This window comes from Podarcis bocagei (assembly GCF_964188305.1).
Source record: "Podarcis bocagei genome assembly, chromosome: 4".
Classification (NCBI taxonomy): Eukaryota; Metazoa; Chordata; class Lepidosauria; order Squamata; family Lacertidae; genus Podarcis; species Podarcis bocagei.
In genome coordinates, this window is record NC_138128.1 from 11,762,818 (window position 1) to 11,781,906 (window position 19,089).

General features: G+C 44.7%; 2 protein-coding genes and 1 long non-coding RNA gene across 10 annotated transcripts in view; 2 read left to right on the forward strand and 1 right to left on the reverse strand.

The window, feature by feature from the left end:
- Positions 1-5,173, forward strand: part of PEX5L (peroxisomal biogenesis factor 5 like) — a 189,304-nt gene extending 184,131 nt beyond the window's left edge. For all 7 annotated transcript variants that reach the window (XM_081190256.1, XM_081190260.1, XM_081190258.1 and 4 more), the window contains one exon: positions 25-5,173. In XM_081190256.1, the coding sequence (XP_081046382.1) occupies positions 25-229 (205 nt within the window). In that variant the 3' untranslated portion in view covers positions 230-5,173. The remainder of the gene's footprint in view (positions 1-24) is intronic.
- Positions 5,174-9,785: 4,612 nt separating this feature from the next.
- LOC308585153 lies at positions 9,786-17,149 on the forward strand. The gene is made up of 2 exons (XR_014007084.1): positions 9,786-10,176; positions 11,038-17,149. It is a non-coding gene; the product is annotated as an uncharacterized lncRNA (long non-coding RNA).
- Positions 12,002-19,089, reverse strand: part of USP13 (ubiquitin specific peptidase 13) — an 82,371-nt gene continuing 75,283 nt past the window's right edge. For both annotated transcript variants that reach the window (XM_081190140.1, XM_081190139.1), the window contains one exon: positions 12,002-18,716. In XM_081190140.1, coding sequence (XP_081046266.1) covers positions 18,623-18,716 — 94 coding nt within the window. In that variant the 3' untranslated portion in view covers positions 12,002-18,622. The remainder of the gene's footprint in view (positions 18,717-19,089) is intronic.

The window sequence follows — 19,089 nt, forward strand, 5'->3', positions numbered from 1 at the left end:
CATAGCTTCTCTTCTACCCAACAGAGAGGCAGTCAGCAATTTCCTCACAGCTCTCAATTTGCAACGAAAGAGCCGGAATCAGCAACAGGTTCCTCACCCTGCAATTTCAGGTAATATCTGGGCAGCTCTCCGGATTGCTCTGTCTATGATGGACCAGCCAGAACTTTTCCAGGCCGCTAATGTGGGCGATCTGGACGTCCTACTAAAAGCTTTCAACATTGAGCCCTGATGCACACAGGGAGAGAGAAAGACTCACACGGAGAGACACTTAACCAAGCCCTCAAAAGAAAAAAGAAAGCCCAACCCATCTAGTTCTATACAGAAATATCTTTGAATTCCCTTCTTGGACTGAGAAAGACGACGTGGACACTTTGCAGCAGAAAGGGTTCTACGGGATACCACCAGATCTCCAGAAAATTAAAAGCACAAAACCTTGTAAATATCACCTTGCTCAAGTCCACATGGGGACAACAGCTACTATGGTGCATAGGGGAACTGGACAAAACAACTTCACCTGGATATTCCTTAGGACATGTACTTGTACAAAGAAAATGGGTTTTGAATATCATGCAGCCATGTGCATAAGAGCACTGAAAAGGTATTGGGTAGCGTTTCCTAAGGAGCTCCTCTGCCCCTCAAATACAGCAGAAGAGGGGAGGATGGGTGGTTTCTCACTTCCATCTTCCACAGTTCCTTTCCCACATCTGCAGCCATCCATATGTAAACGTTGGAGTAGCTGCGTTTTCCCCACCATCTACAGCTGAAACATTAATTGGATTTTGATTCTGGAGTCTGGATCCCGTGAAGCTCTCCAAAGCAGAGATCTCATAAAAACCGAGAAGTCTACGCATGGAGAATTTGAAGGTTGAATCATATGCTGTAGGGGATGGGTTGTGTAAACAGAAGGCCATTTCTAATGCTGCAGCACCGCTGATGGAGGGGGTTTCTGTACGTGCAACAGAACTTCCTCTCCCTCTCTTGTTCTCTCCAGCCTCCTGGGTGCCCTCAAAACCAGCTCTAGATGGTTTGGGGAACCCTCTGGAGCAGATGTTGAGGGTGCATGGGGAGAGGAGAAGAAACGGAAGTTCTGTTACACCAGTGGAACGGTTCTGGCACAGCATTAAATACAGCTGCTAAGTTGCAATTTGCACTAGAGGGGGTTTTTTTGGGGGGGTATGCATGGGTAGGGCTGGTCCCAACTGTTTGGACACCGAGGATGGGTACCTGGGTGCACCTCGAACCCCTTCCTGAATCCACAAATTGTCTCTCAAAACCCCATGCCCCTTTTTCTAAGAGAGGTAAACCTGTTGCTAAGAATGTAGCCTACCAACGTCTGTTTTCAGTGATTCTGCAGGGATGTTGCGGTTGAAATTGTGAGTTGGTACCTAGCAGTGCAGGAATGTACCTGAAATCACTTCCCAAGCAGTCAGGGAGTGTTTTGTGCAGTTGCTAGGTAGCTGCCACACAGGTTTCTTTCCCCTCCATCAAGCAAGCGGACACTGTTAGCGGGTGATGGCAGAGTGTTCAGCAGCTGGCTGCCCAGTGCTCTGGTCAGATGTCCATTGTGGCCACTGAGTGTTGTTTTGAGCAGAGCTCACAACAGGACCACGATCAATAGGTTCATTTGCACTTTAATCTAGCTTTTCTGTTTTTATTTGTAAAGGGGGGGGGATATAATATACTTTTTACACATTTGGAGAGAAATATGCAGATTCAGCCATGCTGGCAAAGGACCAATAAGAAACTTGACACAAGGCGCAGCTTCCTTCCAGGCTGCTTAAAAAATGCAAATAGGAGCCATAAATTACAGTCAAGAAATGGGAGAGGATATAGCACGGGTGTTAATGGGAGGCAAATGTCAGCAATCGAAGGACAGACATCTGTTCCCTCGCCCTTTTGGAAGAAAACGAACAGATGGGCTTGCAGCCCTGGTCTAGCAAAAGTGCTTCAGCTGATGCTGAACTATTTTGAGAAGGGATGGCAAAATTCTCCACTCTCCTTGACGGTACACGATCAGCTCCAAAATCTTCAAACTTGGTGCTTGAAGGAATTAAAAAATCCACTCAAGGTCACCAGGAAGTGAGCGAGCCCCATTTAAATGAATGGGAGTCACACTCGAGCAGAGGAAGCTCCTGATTTCAGTGGGGCTTACACGGAAGAAATGTCCTGATCCATTGGGTCCCAAGGAAATAAAGTGCCCTTTAATTCCGGTTGATTTCAGAAGTAGACAAAATGCTAGATTTTTAGATGACGTTAGACATTTGAATGGAACGTTAAGTGCCAGAGATAAGGCACACGAAGAACCTTCCATCCAAGATGGAGTATCAGGATGTATCAATAATTCCATTTTCTTCAATGGTGATTATTTGTAATTTTCTTTTAAAAAATAAATAAATCACAAACTATGGTATAAAAACGGGGAAAGGGAGGTTATGCAGCATTTCATACTTGGGAATGTTACACACAGGGTATCGCTTGAAGCCTGATCGCTTTGGCTTGTTTATCAGTGCTGGTGACTTGGCTTAGCAGGCAGTACGTTCTCAAACCTCATTGAAAACATGGATGTGCTGGCACAGCCCAAGCGGAGAATGTTTCCTAAATGTAATGATGTTCTTTTAAATGATCACCCAGAACCATGTCCATAAATGTCAGGTGTGGCTGAACGGCATCTCCCATCATCCCCGCTGGCCGTGGGCCCATGCTTGCCAGGGCTAATGGGAGTTGTAGTTCAGCAATGCCTGGCCAAGCCAACAGTCCCCCACCCCTGCTCTAAATTCAAGGCACCTTAAGAATTGCCTTGCTAGCTCAGACCAAAGGTTTATCTAGGCCGGCAGTGGGCAGAATAGTTGAGGATCTGCTGGGAGAAGCCTGGCAAGTAGATTGGCAAGGGTTTCCAACTCCCAGTCGTTTAACAATGGCAAAACAAAATGGCGCACACCCCCTCATCCACTGTATCATTGTTGGATGACGTGAGATGGGGCAAGACAGGTTACCTAGGATTGGATTTTAATGTGAAAGAAGTGTGAACTCAGTTAAGTTATGGTATCCAAAACAAATTTCTGGGTTCAGAATTCTTTTAATTTAGAGTGTACATCATTTGTCCCTGGCCCTGGTTGGTCAGTCTCAGGATTCTAGCAAATAAGCAATTAAGTGGGTCCTGCGAGCCTAAAGTCTAAAAGCCACTGCTTTAGAAGTCTGTTTTCGGCATTAAGTGGTATATAAATTAATTCTTCTTTGTCATCGCTGAAGCCAGCACTGCTGTCTCCAACAGCTGATAGCTATATGCCCCAGGTAAATTCATAAATGGGGATATGATAGCTGACAGCCTTCCCCTGGCGCTTGTCCCCGGCTGAAAGATATACTGCCCAAGGACATGGAGGTTCTGCTCAGCTGTCATCGCTAATCCCTCCCAGAAGCAGAGTGCATTCCAAGAAAAAAAATAAACCATTCAGTAGTAATAAGCAAAGATCTTTACACAGACAGCAATAAAACCTTGGATGTAAATGCCCCAATCCATCTTGCCATTCTTTCTCTGCATGCAGCGATGCTACTAGTACATATCTGGTGAAAACGGCCATTTATTTTTATGGCTTACGAACAAACACCTTTGCTGTCTCATTGCTCACATTGTCCAGATGCAACAGTTCATTAGCAACACTGGAAACCATTCAGAATAGTTTGTTGCTGTGTAGCCTGTTGGACAGGGCAGATGTGAGTAGAGCTGGGAACCAAGGAGCACAATCTAGTAGTGATGTCCTCCAGCACCTTTGAAATGGACAACAGTTTGGGTCAGACAACACACAAGTGGCATCTACTTTTTAAAAACAAACTGTATAGTCAACCAGAATTGGTGGTGGTGGTTTTCAACAGTACCGAGAGGCGGTTAACCTTCCCTCCCCTCCTCGTGGTTCTGAAGAAAATATCTCCCTTCATCCCCAAGCCAACAGGGTGGGCAGCTCATATCATTGCTGATGCGGGCTTCTGAATGAATAGCAGCCTGGGGTGGGGAAGTGGATTACCGGTATTTATTTATTTATTTATTCATCTTCTTTTTACAGGATTATGGTGCAAGCCTAACTCTTGCATCTACACACCACCATGCTGATTAAATCACAGGGCAGTTACTGACCAGTGGTTTTTAAAGGATGCATGCTACAAAAGAGTGCAATTTTAGCATCATGTGTATTTCATCTATAGAAGGGATCTACTGTCTGTTGAAGGAAACCTAGACTTTGCTCCTTCCAGTAGTAGCCTTAAAGCAACTACTTCTGCTGCCCTGCTGATTCCATCCTCTCCTGTGTACCTCACTGTGTTCCCATTAACATCATACCTTTAAAGCACTAGGATACCACAAATCACGGCTTCTCCCAAAGAATTCTGGGCACTGTAGTTTTTTAAGGGGGCTGAGAGGGTGTTTTTTTTAGGAGACCCCCTATTCCTTGCACAGAGTTACAGTTCTCTCAGAGTTCCCTGTGATTAACTGCTAAACCAATGTGAGAACTGTAGCGCCATGAGGTGAACAGAGGTCTCCTAGCACCTCTCAGCACCCTTTGCAAACTGCATCTCCCATGATTCTTTGGGGGAAAGCCATGACTGTGTAAAGCGCCGTCATAGCGCTTTAAATCCATAGTGTGGATGTGGCCAGTGTCGTTTTGCTGCTCTGGTCCTGCTCTTGCGGAGGACAGGATGAAGATGGGTTTCCTCCTCACACACCCACACCCCGGGGTGTGCAGCATCCTAGAAAATAAGCAGCTGCTTGAAGGAGAAGAAGTGCACACATTGTCCCCTGCCTCCATCTTTCAGGTTCACTTTTAGTGCAAGCTTTGGAACTCATTGACACTTGACGTTATAAGCTGTGTCTTCATGGTAGAGCTACTTGCAGTGGACAATGCAGGATCGCCGCCCAAAGTGACATCCCTGTGCCAACACATCTTCTCCTTTCTTTTAGTAAAACATATCATGTCATTTTCCTGCCAGTGATGTGGAGCAACAAGGCGGAGCGAAAGCATGGGCACATCTGACCAAACTTTACGGAAGCAGGAAGAGAAATTCAACATGGAAAAGGGGGGGGGCAAGAGAATTGAGCACAGGGATACCATTTTTGGCAGCAGCCCATTGTCAAGTGCCACGCGTAGATCCACTCTTGCAAATCATAGGGTGGTATTCAGCTAAGGTCACACCATGCCTTTAAAGCACTACAATGCCACTTTAAACAGTCATGGCTTCTCCCAAAGAATTCTGGGAGCTGTAGTATTTTGTTAAGGTTGCTGAGAGTTGTTGGATACCCCTATTCCCCTTCCAGAACTACAATTTCCAGAATCCCTTGTGAAGAGTGATTGATTGTTAAGTCACTCTGTAGGCTGTAGCTCTATGAGAGTCTCCTAGCAACTTCCAGCTCTCTTAACAAACTACAGCTCCCAGAATTCTTTGGGGGAAGCCATGACTGTTCAAAAAGATATCATACTGCTTTGTGTGGTGTGGATATAACTTTAGTCATGTTCATTAATTTCACTGGGTTTACTCTTGAGTAAAACATAGCTGAATACCACCCATAGTATCTGCAGCTTCAAATTTATTCTAGCAGAGCAGTTTTAAAAAGGAGCCTCCCTGTTTCAACAAAGCCTTCTCTTCCTGCAGTTTGAGATTATATATATATATATATATATATATATATATATATATATATATATACACACACACACACACACACACACACACACACACAGTTAAAAAACCACTTTCCTAAACTTTGGTTTTCTTCTTTCTCATTCAAGACATTGTTTTTATGGCTAGTTGAGAAACTATATCTACATATAAATATTGTTTGAGTTAGTATATATATCCCTATCTTGATATATATATATTTAAGGGGGGTTTTCTAATAGCAGTGCAAGTTTGTAAATATATATATATATTTTTAAGGAATTACATAGCCTCAGGTAGCAACGTAGTGCATGCGAGCTGTATTTAACACCAGCCTAAAAAGCGCACTACTGGTATAATGCATGTCAAAAAGCAACAAATCTTTTAAACGTAAGTTTATGCTGTGCATGACTACATCATTAAGATAGCAAAATCAACACACCAAGCTGCGGTTCACTTCCCTTAGGTAACTGAGTTTGAAAGCTATGTCAGCTATATAGTTTGAAAGCTATATAGTCTTAAAATGAGGGGACAGTGCTATGTTGCTTTGGAGTTATAAGAGGTGCATGGATGGTAAGAAACACACCTTGACCCTGTCATTAGCCAGGGAGGTGCCCCCCCAGGTAGCCATTGGTGAGCCAGCTCCATACTTCTGCGCTCCTCTGAGGATTTACACTAGCCTGCAAATGGACATCTCCCCTCTCCTTTTGCAGGCGGGGTTTGAATCCACTGTCGATTACCAGCACTTACAAAGGTGCAGGCAGACCCTGCTTTGCCACAACCTTACCTGCCCCATGCCTGAAGTCAGATACGGCATCAGGTGCAGGGCAGATGGGCACAGCTTGGCAAAAACAGCCCCACGGGCCAAATGGAGGGGCCTGCCAGGGTGGCGAACGGCCAGGTATTGCATGTTTTGCTGCCAGACTGGGGGGAGGGGAATGAGTCCCATTTAGGACTCCTCTACCACAGGCACCAACATGCCTTGGGACCAGCTGTGGTCCATTGCTTACAGATTTGCTGCTATTCTGCATGGCTCACAAATTGGAGGAGAGACTAAGATGACAGGCTTTAAAGCACCGAGTCCAAAAGGAGCACTGAGCCAGGAAGAAAGGAGTCAAAAGTGGGATGCAGTCACTGCTAGCAAAGGAGGGCATGCCATTAACCACCACAGGAATCAAGGGGCCTGCAGAAGATATGGGGTTGTTGTGATGGGGATATTGGGGCACAGTTACCTGGAGATATATATTCTTCCCATGCTGGGGCAGAAAGCAGTAGCTGAGGTGGGGATACCAAACCACTAGTGACAGGCTGGGACAGAAAAACACAGAGCCTTGGGCTACAGCCTAATTCTCTGCAAAGGTCTTGCACTCTTTGCTTGCCTCCTTTTACTGCTTTTCCCCCTCGGCTCAAAACATGGTCACTGTTCTTGCCTAGCATGTCAGTGGAGCAGCAGCTGCACTTCCAAATGTAGATAAACATACCATACTATTCAATTGCACAGACCACATAGAGTTACCATGTGAGTCATACCACGTAGTGGGGCTGAGAGAACACAAACCCACTCATGTGCTTTAAGACTACCTCTGAGTAGAGGCAGAGGAAGGAGCAGGGCCTCTAGGTCAGAGGATCTCCCAGAATGCAGCTGAGCATCAGGATTCCCACATCCATCAAGTCAGCAAGCCAACAAGAACAAGAGAGCAAGGTTGGCTTGCCTGCCATAAACTGTCATAGTTTTCTTCAGTGGGCTGTAAGGTAAAGGTAAAGGGACCCTTGACCATTAGGTCCAGTCGTGGCAGACTCTGGGGTTGCGGCGCTCATCTCGCTTTATTGGCTGAGGGAGCCGGCATACAGCTTCCGAGTCATATGGCCAGCATGACTAAGCCACTTCTGGCGAACCAGAGCAGCACACGGAAATACCGTTTACCTTCCCGCCGGAGTGGTACCTATTTATCTACTTGCATTTTGACGTGCTTTCGAACTGCTAGGTTGGCAGGAGCAAGGACCAAACAACAGGAGCTCACCCCATCGCAGGGATTTGAACCGCCGGCCTTCCGATCGGCAAGTCTAGGGCTTGCAATTTTTAAAATAGTAATAAAGCCTTTATTCTCACTGGCTATTTTTGAGGGGTGTGTGTGAGAGGGAACCATGACAGTTAACACAGCTCGAGATGGTGGTGTAGACATGTCTGCCATCTTGGGAGCCCATACATCTACAACAGTCACTTTGACACATATGAAGGCTTGAAGGTACTGCTGGGAAATCGGGTGGATTCCCCACTCTCCTAGCAGGGGTTTGGTCAATATTCTCATCCACCATCATCCACCTTGGGTCTGAGGGTGTTAGGTCAAGGATGTTAAACAATATCTCCTCAGAGGGAATCTGAGCCCTCATCTCAACAGGGATGTGCTGGAAGGATTGTTATCCCATCAGAAGATCCTCAGAGAAAGTGACTTCAGGGAACCAGTTGTATGTGGGCAGAATGCAGCTCAGGATGCTTTCAAATCTGGGCTTCCCCACCTGGCAATTAAGACGTACAAAGTAAGCTGGGACCGTTCTTCCTAGGCCAAATTGCAACACAGGGATGGGATTCCCAGGGGCAGCAGCTGGGGAAGGAAGGGTTAACTGCACCCTCCCTGTCCCTGCTCCCCACCCCCACCCAGAACCACATCCCTGGGCTGCCATTAAGGCTTAGAAGAAAAGATTTGTCTGCACGGTATATGTATGTCTGTCATAGAGGTGGGTGAATGACTGCCAAAGACATTGAACCGTAGAATTTCTTTGTGTGCGCAGGCTGCAGAGGTGAGAATTGAGGTCACGGTGCTCTTCCTATTCATACTCTCCTTCCAGCCTTTCTCTGCCATAGGAGAAAAAAACGTACTAAAGGCCAGCTCCTGGCTCTGCTGACACAAATCCATGGCTCGGTTGTATTTGGAAGACCTTGGCCTTCCTATGCTTCCTCTTCCTCCGTTTGCATAATTTCCTCTCTGTGCAACATGAGTGGGCTGAAGATTGCATTTTACGTTTGCAGCTTTTAAAAAAATATCTGTACTATTTATCAACTGTAAATTTAGGGGAAATGTTTATAAATATATATTTTTTATATATCAGGTGTAAGGTTAAATAGATGCAACTAAAAGCATTCCGTATTTTTCGCTCCATAACACGCACCCGACCATAACACGCATGTAGTTTTTAGAGGAGGAAAACAAGAAAAAAAAATATTCTAAACGAAACAGTGGGTGTAGGATTTTTGTGGTTCATGCTGTGGCACAGACATGTGATCTGACGGTGAGTTTGGGGTAGCCCAATGCAAAAATCCTGAGGATCCATGTGGATCCATGTTTGTAACCACGTTTTTGCACCACTGCGGCTCCAGGCAACAGTGGGTGCGTGATTTTTTTGGTGCAAACTGTAGCCATGGACATGCTATGTGATCTGATGGTGAATTTGGGGTGACCCAGTGCAAAAATCCTGAGGATCCATATGGATCTGTGCTTTGTAACCACGTTTTAAGTGGGGAGGGAAGGAAAAGCACTCAAGGGACAAGGAGCATGCGTGGAGCAAGCTCTGCTTCTCTCCCCACCCCCCCCTTAGCGAGCTGAGAAACTTTGCTGGAGGGACAGAGAGCCTGCTTGCTTTAAAGGAGACTACCAGACAGTCCGGTAGGCTCCTTTAAAGCAAGCAGGTTCTGCTTCTCTCTCTCCTCCCCCCCCCCCCGCCCTTAGTGAGCTGAAAATCTTTCCTGCTATTTCCAGCAAAGCGGGAGGAGAGAGATACAGAGAGCCTGCTTGCTTTAAAGGAGCCAACCGGACAGGAGCCGCTTACACTCGTGTAAGCAGTTCCTCCCCTCTCCCGCTTTGCTCCTTTAAAGCAAGCAGGTTCTGCTTCTCTCCCCCCCCCCCCCCCGCTAAAGGAGCCAACCGGACAGGAGCCGCTTACACTCGTGTAAGCGGCTCCTCTCCCCTGCTGCTTTGCTCCTTTAAAGAAGCAGGCACTCTGTCCCTCTCTCCTCCCCATTCAGCGGCTTTTCTCCTGCTGGAAACCACGGAGGAGGGAAGCATTCGCTCCGTAACACGCACAGACATTTCCCCTTACTTTCTAGGAGGAAAAAAACGCGTGTTATGGAGCGAAAACTACGGTATATAGTTTTGAACAGAATCTTGTGCTGCCTCTGCTACACGATAGTTTCGAATTTTCAATATCCTGAAACAAGTCTGGGTCTTTTTAAAAAAAATAATTAAAGCTCAAGTACAGTCAATAACAGCTTACGAGTCTGCAGCTCATTTGCATCTTGGTGGGTAATTTATTTCGTGGAGGCACCAATCCTGCAAAGATTTACCCAAAAAAATATTTTTATTTTTTTATTTTTTTGAGGGGTCATTTACCAAAGGATCTTATTTCTCATGCAAACCTATATCCTAAAAGCAAACCCATTTTCTAAGTCTGGATCCTTATGTGACCAAAATGGTATCGTGAAGGAAGTGGTAGCAAAAGGCTTGAAGAAACCCCAGATTTGTGGAGGTTTATACAGTGGTGCCTCGCAAGACGAAAAGAATCCGTTCTGTGATTCTCTTCGTCTAGCGGTTTTTTCATCTTGCGAAGCAAGCCCACTGACGGATTAGCGCTATTAGCGGCTTTTAGCGGCTTATCTGCTGATCAGAATAGCTGATAAGTGGCTTAGTGCTATTAGCGGCTTTTAGCTGCTTTTAGCGGCGTATCTGCTGATCGGATCAGCTGATAAGCGGCTTAGCGGCTTAGAAAAAGGGGGGTGGTGGAAAAAAAACCAGCAGGAACTCGCAAGACATTGTCGTCTTGCAAAGCAAGCCCATAGGAAATTCGTTTTGCGAAGCACCTCCAAAACGGAAAACTCTTTCGTCTAGCGAGTTTTCCGTCTTGCGAGGCATTCGTCTTGCGGGGCACCACTGCACACTGCCCAGTCTTGTGACACAGAGAGGTGATTTCAATGCTGCTAACGCAGCAAAAAACAATGAGGTTTGACTTTGCCCCCAGAGGTGCACTCCATTGTCTCTCAAGATGCCTTGCATCTTGTAATTGCAATGTACAGAGGTACCTCTTGTTAAGAACTTAATTCGTTCCGGAGGTCCATTCTTAAGCTGAAACTGTTCTTAACCTGAGGTACCACTTTAGCTAATGGGGCCCCCTACTGCCCTGCGATTTCTGTTCTCACCCTGAATCAAAGTTCTTAACCCAAGGTACTAATTCCGGGTTAGCAGAGTCTGTAACCTGGAGTGTCTGTAACCCGAGGTACCACTGTACTTGCAACCGCTCCCTCTGCAGCCTGCGGGGCAGGCCAGGAGGTGCATTTAACCAAGTCTCTGACATCCCTGTGTTTTCAAGTGTTCAGAGAGAGACGTGGGGCACCACAGTAAATAGTTTAGAAATGGGGGCATGAAAACAGACTATAGAGAAAGGACCTGGGAGCTTCTACTTGTGGGTTCTCCATACAATGATGGTAGGTCAAGAGCTTTTGCTGAAAACATCTGTGTTCCAAATTATAAGAAGTTTAAAGTATGGTCAGAATATAATACTGACTTTCGCAAACTCTATTAGGTTCAAAATTCCTGGAGATAAAGGCAAACACGAGAACGTCTTTGCAGGATGTGGAGCCTTAAAATATGAAAGATGCCACTGGAAACCAAATAAATGGTTGAATGTTTACATTCACTTCCAAGAGAAATCCAGTCTGAGGAAAACATCTATGTGGTTTAAGGTTAGCCTGCAAATAACAAAACATTTCTGCCTCTAAATACTTAGTGCATTACTAGCCGCATATAATAGTTAAAGAAACAACAGTTCTATAGTTTAATGAAGCTTCAAAGTGACGTTTCCGTGCTCTGCTCTTTAATGTAACCTATGCTTTTAACTTGGAACTGTATGGATATTTAGTGTGTTTTATTTATAAGGCTGGTAAAATAAAAAATTTGCAGAGCACCACAGTAAATGTATTTTTGTATGGTAATGGAAGCATGCCTTCCTTTGATTCTTTTTCCACTTATTAAATTGTATTTATTTTCCTGTATTTATAAAATCATGCAATTTTTAAATATGTTCTAAAATAAACTTTGTCTGTGGCTTCAAGTTATTTGTTGCCTGGAGATTTAGAAGGATTTATTTCTGCCAGGGTGAAAGCTATTTCCTCCTCCATACATAAAGTTGTTTTGTTGTGTTAATGGTTAAGAACCAGAGTTGAGTTGCGCTTTTGTTCATCCATTCCCCAAATGCATCCAGGATTTGATGGAAGATGCAAGCAACCCTGTCAAATCATCTGGAAATAGTGAGCACAAAAAAAGTGTGTTTCTGTGTGGAAGAGACAACATAAACCCAACACATGCAAAACTGTTTTTTGCTTTTTTAATTTAAAACAGTTGCAACCATCTCATTCACATCCCTTCTTGTGGCAGACAGATTCTCTTCAAACGATGATTAGCATTTCACGCCGACAATTCGGAACAGTGCAAAACTCATCCAAATTGCAAACATTTCCAGGATACAGTAGTTAACCTCAAATGGTGGGGCAGGATTCGTACAGTAATCTGATCCAATGTGAGAAGCAGAAAAGGGAAGGAGTATGTAAGAGATTAAAATTAAAAGGCACAGCCAGTTCCACCATAAATTTGCATAGTCGTTCAATGCCTCAGAAATAGGAGGGTGGGACGTAGCAAAACTGCCACAAGGATGGAAAACAAAGGATATAAACTGGAGATACAGTTTAAGATACAGTCTGCCTTACCGATCTGCAACACAATGGCAGATTCAGATACTTTTAAATACGCCACATCCATAGTTACAACTGCAATGATTGAAGAATGTGCCGCGGCACTTATGGGCCAAACACCACACTCACAGGTGCTGCTGCCATGAAGTGGTGCCTGAAATAGCACTCATCCTGCACCAGATGCAACTTTTCCCATGGGGTCACTTGGGCCCCATACACATAATAGTAAGCCATAGTTGCAAACAAACCATGGTTTACTGTGAACCAACAAGCATGCTGGTAGACGCTGCTCAAATACTGCCTGCCCTGCGTCTCCCTTTGCAAACAGACCAGTGTTGGCTTAGCATTATTTGCAAACCAGCCCAGTGTTGATGGCTTGATTTCCTCCATATAAACCTCAACAGGGTGGCAAGAACAAACCTTGGTTTCCTCCCATGACTGGAAAGAGAAAAAACTACAAGTAGTGGTTCACACGTCACGCTAAGCCAGCACTGTAATTTGTGGGACGGACACAATCTGAGCAGCGTTTACCAGCATGGGATTTTAACGCAGCTGACATCAGGCACTCGGGGCATGAACACTAATCTTGTCAGTGCATTAAATGCGGGAAAGTTACCATGAAGCAAGTTATCCATGGAATATTTTTTAAAGGAGAGTCCCTGATGTGCAACAGGAATGAAAGGTTCCACTCGCAGGATTGCCCTCCAGAAAAGATAACTCATGGGGATGTAATTTTCATACATGTGTGCATTTGCTGGATCATTTCAACAAACTGGCTCTTATTTGCCAACAAACAGGATGATGCTAATCAAGGAGACATTTAACCCCATTAACAATGGCTTATTCCAGTGTAACATTTGGTACACAGGTCTCATTTATTAGCACCATACTGTTTGTTGGCAAGGAAGAGCAACTCTCCTAGATTGCATATGATTAACATTGACAAGGAACAAATTGGAGGGAAGAGACCAGCTCCCGTGTCCAATAAAGATTAAGTTTTGATTCTTTGTCACTTGAGTGTTGCCAAATTGGTGTTCAAAATGTGGACATCAGCCATCAGGTTGACCATGGTGAAAACAAATGGAAAATAATACTTTGGGGTTTCTTCCTCGGTTTACAAATCTACAACAAAAGTCAGCCGAATTCTAATCCCAAGTAAATTATCATCCTCTTTCTCTTAAAAGACAACAACTAACTTTGCAGAAGAATTTGAAATGTGAAGCAGTCTTTTTATCAAACTTAATAGAAAGTGGAAGCAAAGAGGTCCTTATTCCTATTGTATGGCTCCGTACAGGAGCCAATGGGGCTTTTTCATACACAAAGGGTCTTCTTCTGCTGCTCGCATTCATTTCAATGCCGCTCTTGCAGGGAAACATCCCAGCGGATTGCACCTTTTTGGGGAGGGGATAAAATCAATGATGCGATGGAGTAGTGACAAAAATGCTGTGCTTGCCAACTGCACACAGGAGGAAGAGCTGCTAGGGACCCCATTTAGCAGAGAAGACAACTAAGGTGACATCCAAACCATATATTTAATGCCCCCCATTTATACCATTTTAACAGTCACAGCAAGCTATGGTTTTCCCAGTAGTGATGTATGGAAGTGAAAGCTGGACTATAAAGAAGGCTGATCGCCGAAGAATGGATGCTTTTGAATTATGGTGCTGGAGGAGACTCTTGAGAGTCCCATGGACTGCAAGAAGATCAAACCGATCCATTCTGAAGGAAATCAGCCCTGAGTGCTCACTGGAAGGACAGATCCTGAAGCTGAGGCTCCAATACTTTGGCCACCTCATGAGAAGAGAATACTCCCTGGAAAAGACCCTGATGTTGGGAAAGATGGAGGGCACAAGGAGAAGGGGACGACAGAGGGCGAGATGGTTGGATAGTGTTCGCGAAGCTACCAGCATGAGTTTGACCAAACTGCGGGAGGCAGTGGAAGACAGAAGTGCCTGGCGTGCTCTGGTCCAGGGGGTCACGAAGAGTCGGACACGACTAAACGACTAAACAACAACAACAGTCACAGCTTCTTCATGACTTCTCCTGTAGTTTGTTAAGGGTGCTGAGAGTTGTTTTGAGTCCCTTCGCAGAGACACAGTTGCCAACACACAACAGCTTCCAGCTTTCTTTGGGTGGGGTGTCATGAATGTTAAAGTGGTACAAAAGAGTATAGCATGGGTGTTGACCCAAAACAGATCCCACAGCCAAATTCTCTAAATTTCCCAGAGGGTGAAAAAAAGCCCCATTGTTTATATTTAGCTGGGAGTCTTTAGGCTTTAATCCCAGATTTAAGGGAAGTGCCCTCAGCTGTCCATCACTAATAACCATGTACTTGCCATGCTGAACGAACTGCCCTTTCATCCTAGCTCAAATGCCAATGGACTGAGGAGGAGGTGCTTTTACAACCAAAGTCCTGCCTTCATCCTCCAGAGTCATGCATGTACCTATTTCATTGTCGGCACTCCCCACTTTAGTAATTACACAGCAATAAGCTGCATTGGGTTGGCCCACAACCTTTATGCGCACAGGCCCGGATGTAAAATGATGGAACCATCCACCAAAATCCTCTCTCTGCAAGCTCTGTTCAATGAATTTAAGCTGTGATCTTCGAATGAAGGGTGGTACACAAATTTTATAATAATCATCTGTGCTTTTGATCCCATTTCATTTCAACAGGGCTCATGAGGAAGACCTGGTAGGTTGCATCCAGAGTTTATCTGCATCCAAGATTCAAATCCCACCAAGATATACAAGCCTATTTACTGACACCAAACATAGCCTGTGTGAGGGAGAAGTTGAGGACTTGGAGGAAAACGCAGCTCCCCCCTCAAACCCCACCCTCATATCTCAACTACCATTGAATGCTGTTCTGTCAAGTTTTTCTACCCTGCTTTTTAAAATTGTCTCGTGCACATGCACACAAATATGTGTGGAGCTTTGTGCTAAGCAAAGCTACAGGGAACCAGGCAGAGGGCCTTCTCGGTAGTGGCGCCCGCCCTGTGGAACGCCCTCCCACGAGATGTCAAAGCGATAAACAACTACCTGACATTCAGAAGACATCTTAAGGCAGCCCTGTTCAGGGAAGTTTTTAACGTGTGATATTTTAGTGTATTTTTGGTTTCTATGGAAGCCGCCCAGAGTGGCTGGGGAGGCCCAGCCAGATGGGCGGGGTATAAATAATAAATTATTATTATTATTATTATTATTATTATTATTAAGAACATTCCAGAAGGAGAATCAGGGAGCAAATGTTTGATAGTAAAGAGACAGATAATACCTTAAGCACCAATGCCTGAGCTTCTCGGCCAGGGGTCAGCAAACTTTTTCAGCAGGGGGCTGGTCCACTGTCCCTCAGACCTTGTGGGGGGCCGGACTATATTTTGAAGGGGGGGATGAATGAATTCCTATGCCCCACAAATAACCCAGAGGTGCATTTTAAATAAAAGCACACATTCTACTCATGTAAAAATACACTGATTCCCGGACCGTCTGCGGGCCGCATTGAGAAGGCGATTGGGCCGCATCTGGCCCCCGGGCCTTAGTTTGCCTACCCATGTTCTCGGCTGTTGTTCTATGGGTTTGGATACTGTGCTTTGCATGCATTCATCTCTCACTCTCATATATAAATATTCAGAGAGAGAGAGAGAAGGCTATTTTAGATCAGAGTCTCTATACAGGCAGATAGCTTAACAAGTTTGCTTCTGGGAAATTAGCTCCCTGATTCAAGAAGGAACACACAGAGAGTTCCCATTATTTACACTTAGATACAGGATGCTGGCATAGCAGATCTCGCCTGCTTTGAACTAGCCCTTATACGTCCACAAGGTGGAGGAAAGACCACTTTGCTGAATTTTCGCAGGCACAGGAGACCTTGTTTAAATAAGCACATCGTGACAAATCCAGACTCTGCAGAAATCATCAGAATTAGACAAATATTCCCCCAGCGACACATTCTAAGGTAACAGCAAATAACAGCAGATCAGCCAGCAAATTTTGTGGTACATTCATAGTGACTTGAGAAGCTGTAATTGAAGGTAGCCTGGGACTAGGTTGCGAGACAGATCAGCATTCTAACATGCCTGCAGCAGTGCTGTAAATAAAGCAAAGTGGTGATGGTAGAATAGGCCCCAAGATATAGGCTTTGGATTCACCACTCGCAGTGTTGCTGGGCTCGAAAGCCTCTTTCTGCCTTTTGTGGCTGTTGATTTGTAGAATCTAACATGAGATACAAGGTCTTAAGCTGCATCACATTTGCCTCAAATGATGCTGGCTCCAAGCATAAATAGCCGCAACACCGATCTTTCCATAAAGAAACTCTGTGTATGTGCATGTATACACACGCACACACAAACACACACACACACTGTAATGTCTCCTGAACTTCTGCGCAAGTAGTATGTCATTTACTGAAGATTTATACTTGATACAGGTTTGTCTGCTGTTTTCTATGGTAACAGCTGCATTGGCTTGACCCAAATCAGCAGGCACCACTTTATTTGCCATTGCAAATTCCCTAACAATCCAGTAGTTCAACAAAGGCAAAAAAGTAATAAAAAAGAACTTACCAGGCCCATGAGTTCACACAATGAATTGAAACAAATAAACAAAAATACACACACCCCTTTTACACTTGCAAACCCATCAAATAGTACAGTGAAAATAGTGTGAAACTGAAAAGAAGACATTGGAGGCAGTGGGGAGGTTTTTTAGAAAGGGATACTTGGCTCCTTTGCAAACTGCTGACAAGTCAATATGATGGTTTTAAAATGGGGGGAAAAATCAATCCATCAGCAGGCTATTTCATGGGAAGAAATTTTAAATAATTAAACAAGCTATGCCAGAGGAAAAGGGCTGTCTGCATATTTGCTAGACACGGTTCCTCTAGGGAGCGTCATTGCCAGGGAAAGTTATATATTTTAGCTTCTCCATAAAGGGTCCCTATCTTTAAAATATTTTGTGGGGAATACTAGAGCAGCATAAAAGTGGAAGGAAAATCAAAGCAGACTGACTTCGGGTCCGGCACATTTTACGACCCTGATGAGGTCTTCTTCTGTGGTAAAGGATTCCCAACCAATCCACAAACATTTGCATGTCCTCACCATGTGACTCTCCCCCATCCTGTCGCCCTAGCAACTCTAGTTCCTTTGGTTGCCGTGGAAGGGGAAGAAGGTGGGGCAACAGCTAGTCACAAGGTGAGCCCTTGTAAACGTTACGAAGCAGGATGGGAATACTTGTCATGGGGACCCATGGAGTGGATTCCCTTTACAGTATATGCAAAAGCATGAATAACCGAGGAGGAAGAACAGCCAAGCTGCAGTTTGCTGATCCACAGCCCTACATGAACCCTGAGGACTACACAGAGCTTTTGCATGTGTGAGCATTTATCTCACAATGGGAGACGCAGACTCACGCACAGACACAAATGTGCATACCGATCCACTGAAATGGGTGAAATGAGCCCTTTCTTATAAAGCGAGTTCTCAAACCATCAGCAATTGCTAGGTCAAGGCATAGAAATGGAAGGTATGTTTTGAAGCCACCCAAAGCACCGTTTTTTTAAAACAAAAAAAATGAACACCCAGATTTTTTTGTTTGTTTGGCCAAACTGCAAGCTCCCTTGGCTGCAGTTATTAACCTTGATTTCACACGCTGACACCTGCAACATATTCTGGGCCATTACATCCCGGGATAACACAGTGCTATTCAAAAAAGGAAAAGGAAAAAAGGAAATCTAACCATGGAGATACAACAGAGATCACAACTAAGCCACTTTTTCAGGCTGGCAAACAGATCTTCCACTAAACATTCCCTTCAGGGTGGTGGTAAACTCCCCAGTCAAAGGCAGTGGCTTGGCTACCATCACTGATTCCGTAACAGTTGTTGAGGGTCGAAACTGACTTGTGAGGCAAGAAGGTGGGTATTTCAGAGTTTGAGAGCAGTCTCGTGTTCTCCAGTTGCTTGCTGCAATCTTGGCTAGTGATCAGAACAGCCTTGAGGTCGCCACAAAGTGTATACATATTTTTTTTCAAAATCCTAGAACACGCTGTGACCCAACAGAAATTCCTCCACTACAGTGTTAAGAAGGCATCAAATGACTGATCCTGATTTTAAGCTATAAATAGTACCCAAATGTTTTCCTTTTTGCTCCTTTTGGCAGTCCAAAGGCTTTGCTTGTTTGAAACGACTTTTTGGCAGAATAAAAAGGCTTATGGCTTCTTAAGGCCAAGGGGCATTTACTAAGGCCTAACTTGGTATCCTGCGGTAAAAGTAAATATACCCCAACTCCCTGGGTGGTCGCTCAGAGGCACAGACTTTGAGGTCATTGTAGATCACCCACCTGAAACAAAGAGATGGGAGAAAAAATGAAAAAGGCAATGAGTGTATTGAGACATCAGGCTTCATGCCCAATCCTGGGGGGTTCCACGTAGGTCAGAATCCTACCCTTACCCAGCATCCTTTTGTCTGGATTATTAGCCTGGAGAGTTCTCAAAGAGCAAAGGAATTTACTGCCCAATCTGGATACCTCTTGGTCTTTTTAATATCATTTGCTGAAAATCTTAGGATTCTTTTTCTGCTGTAAACTGGGGGTTGCAGACTGCGTCCAGGGATCTGCTGGCACATGCTGTATTTCATGGGCAGGATTAAAGGCATGGTCAGATTGGAGTCCATGTCAGCATTTGGACAGAAGCAATAAGCATGGGCCCAACATA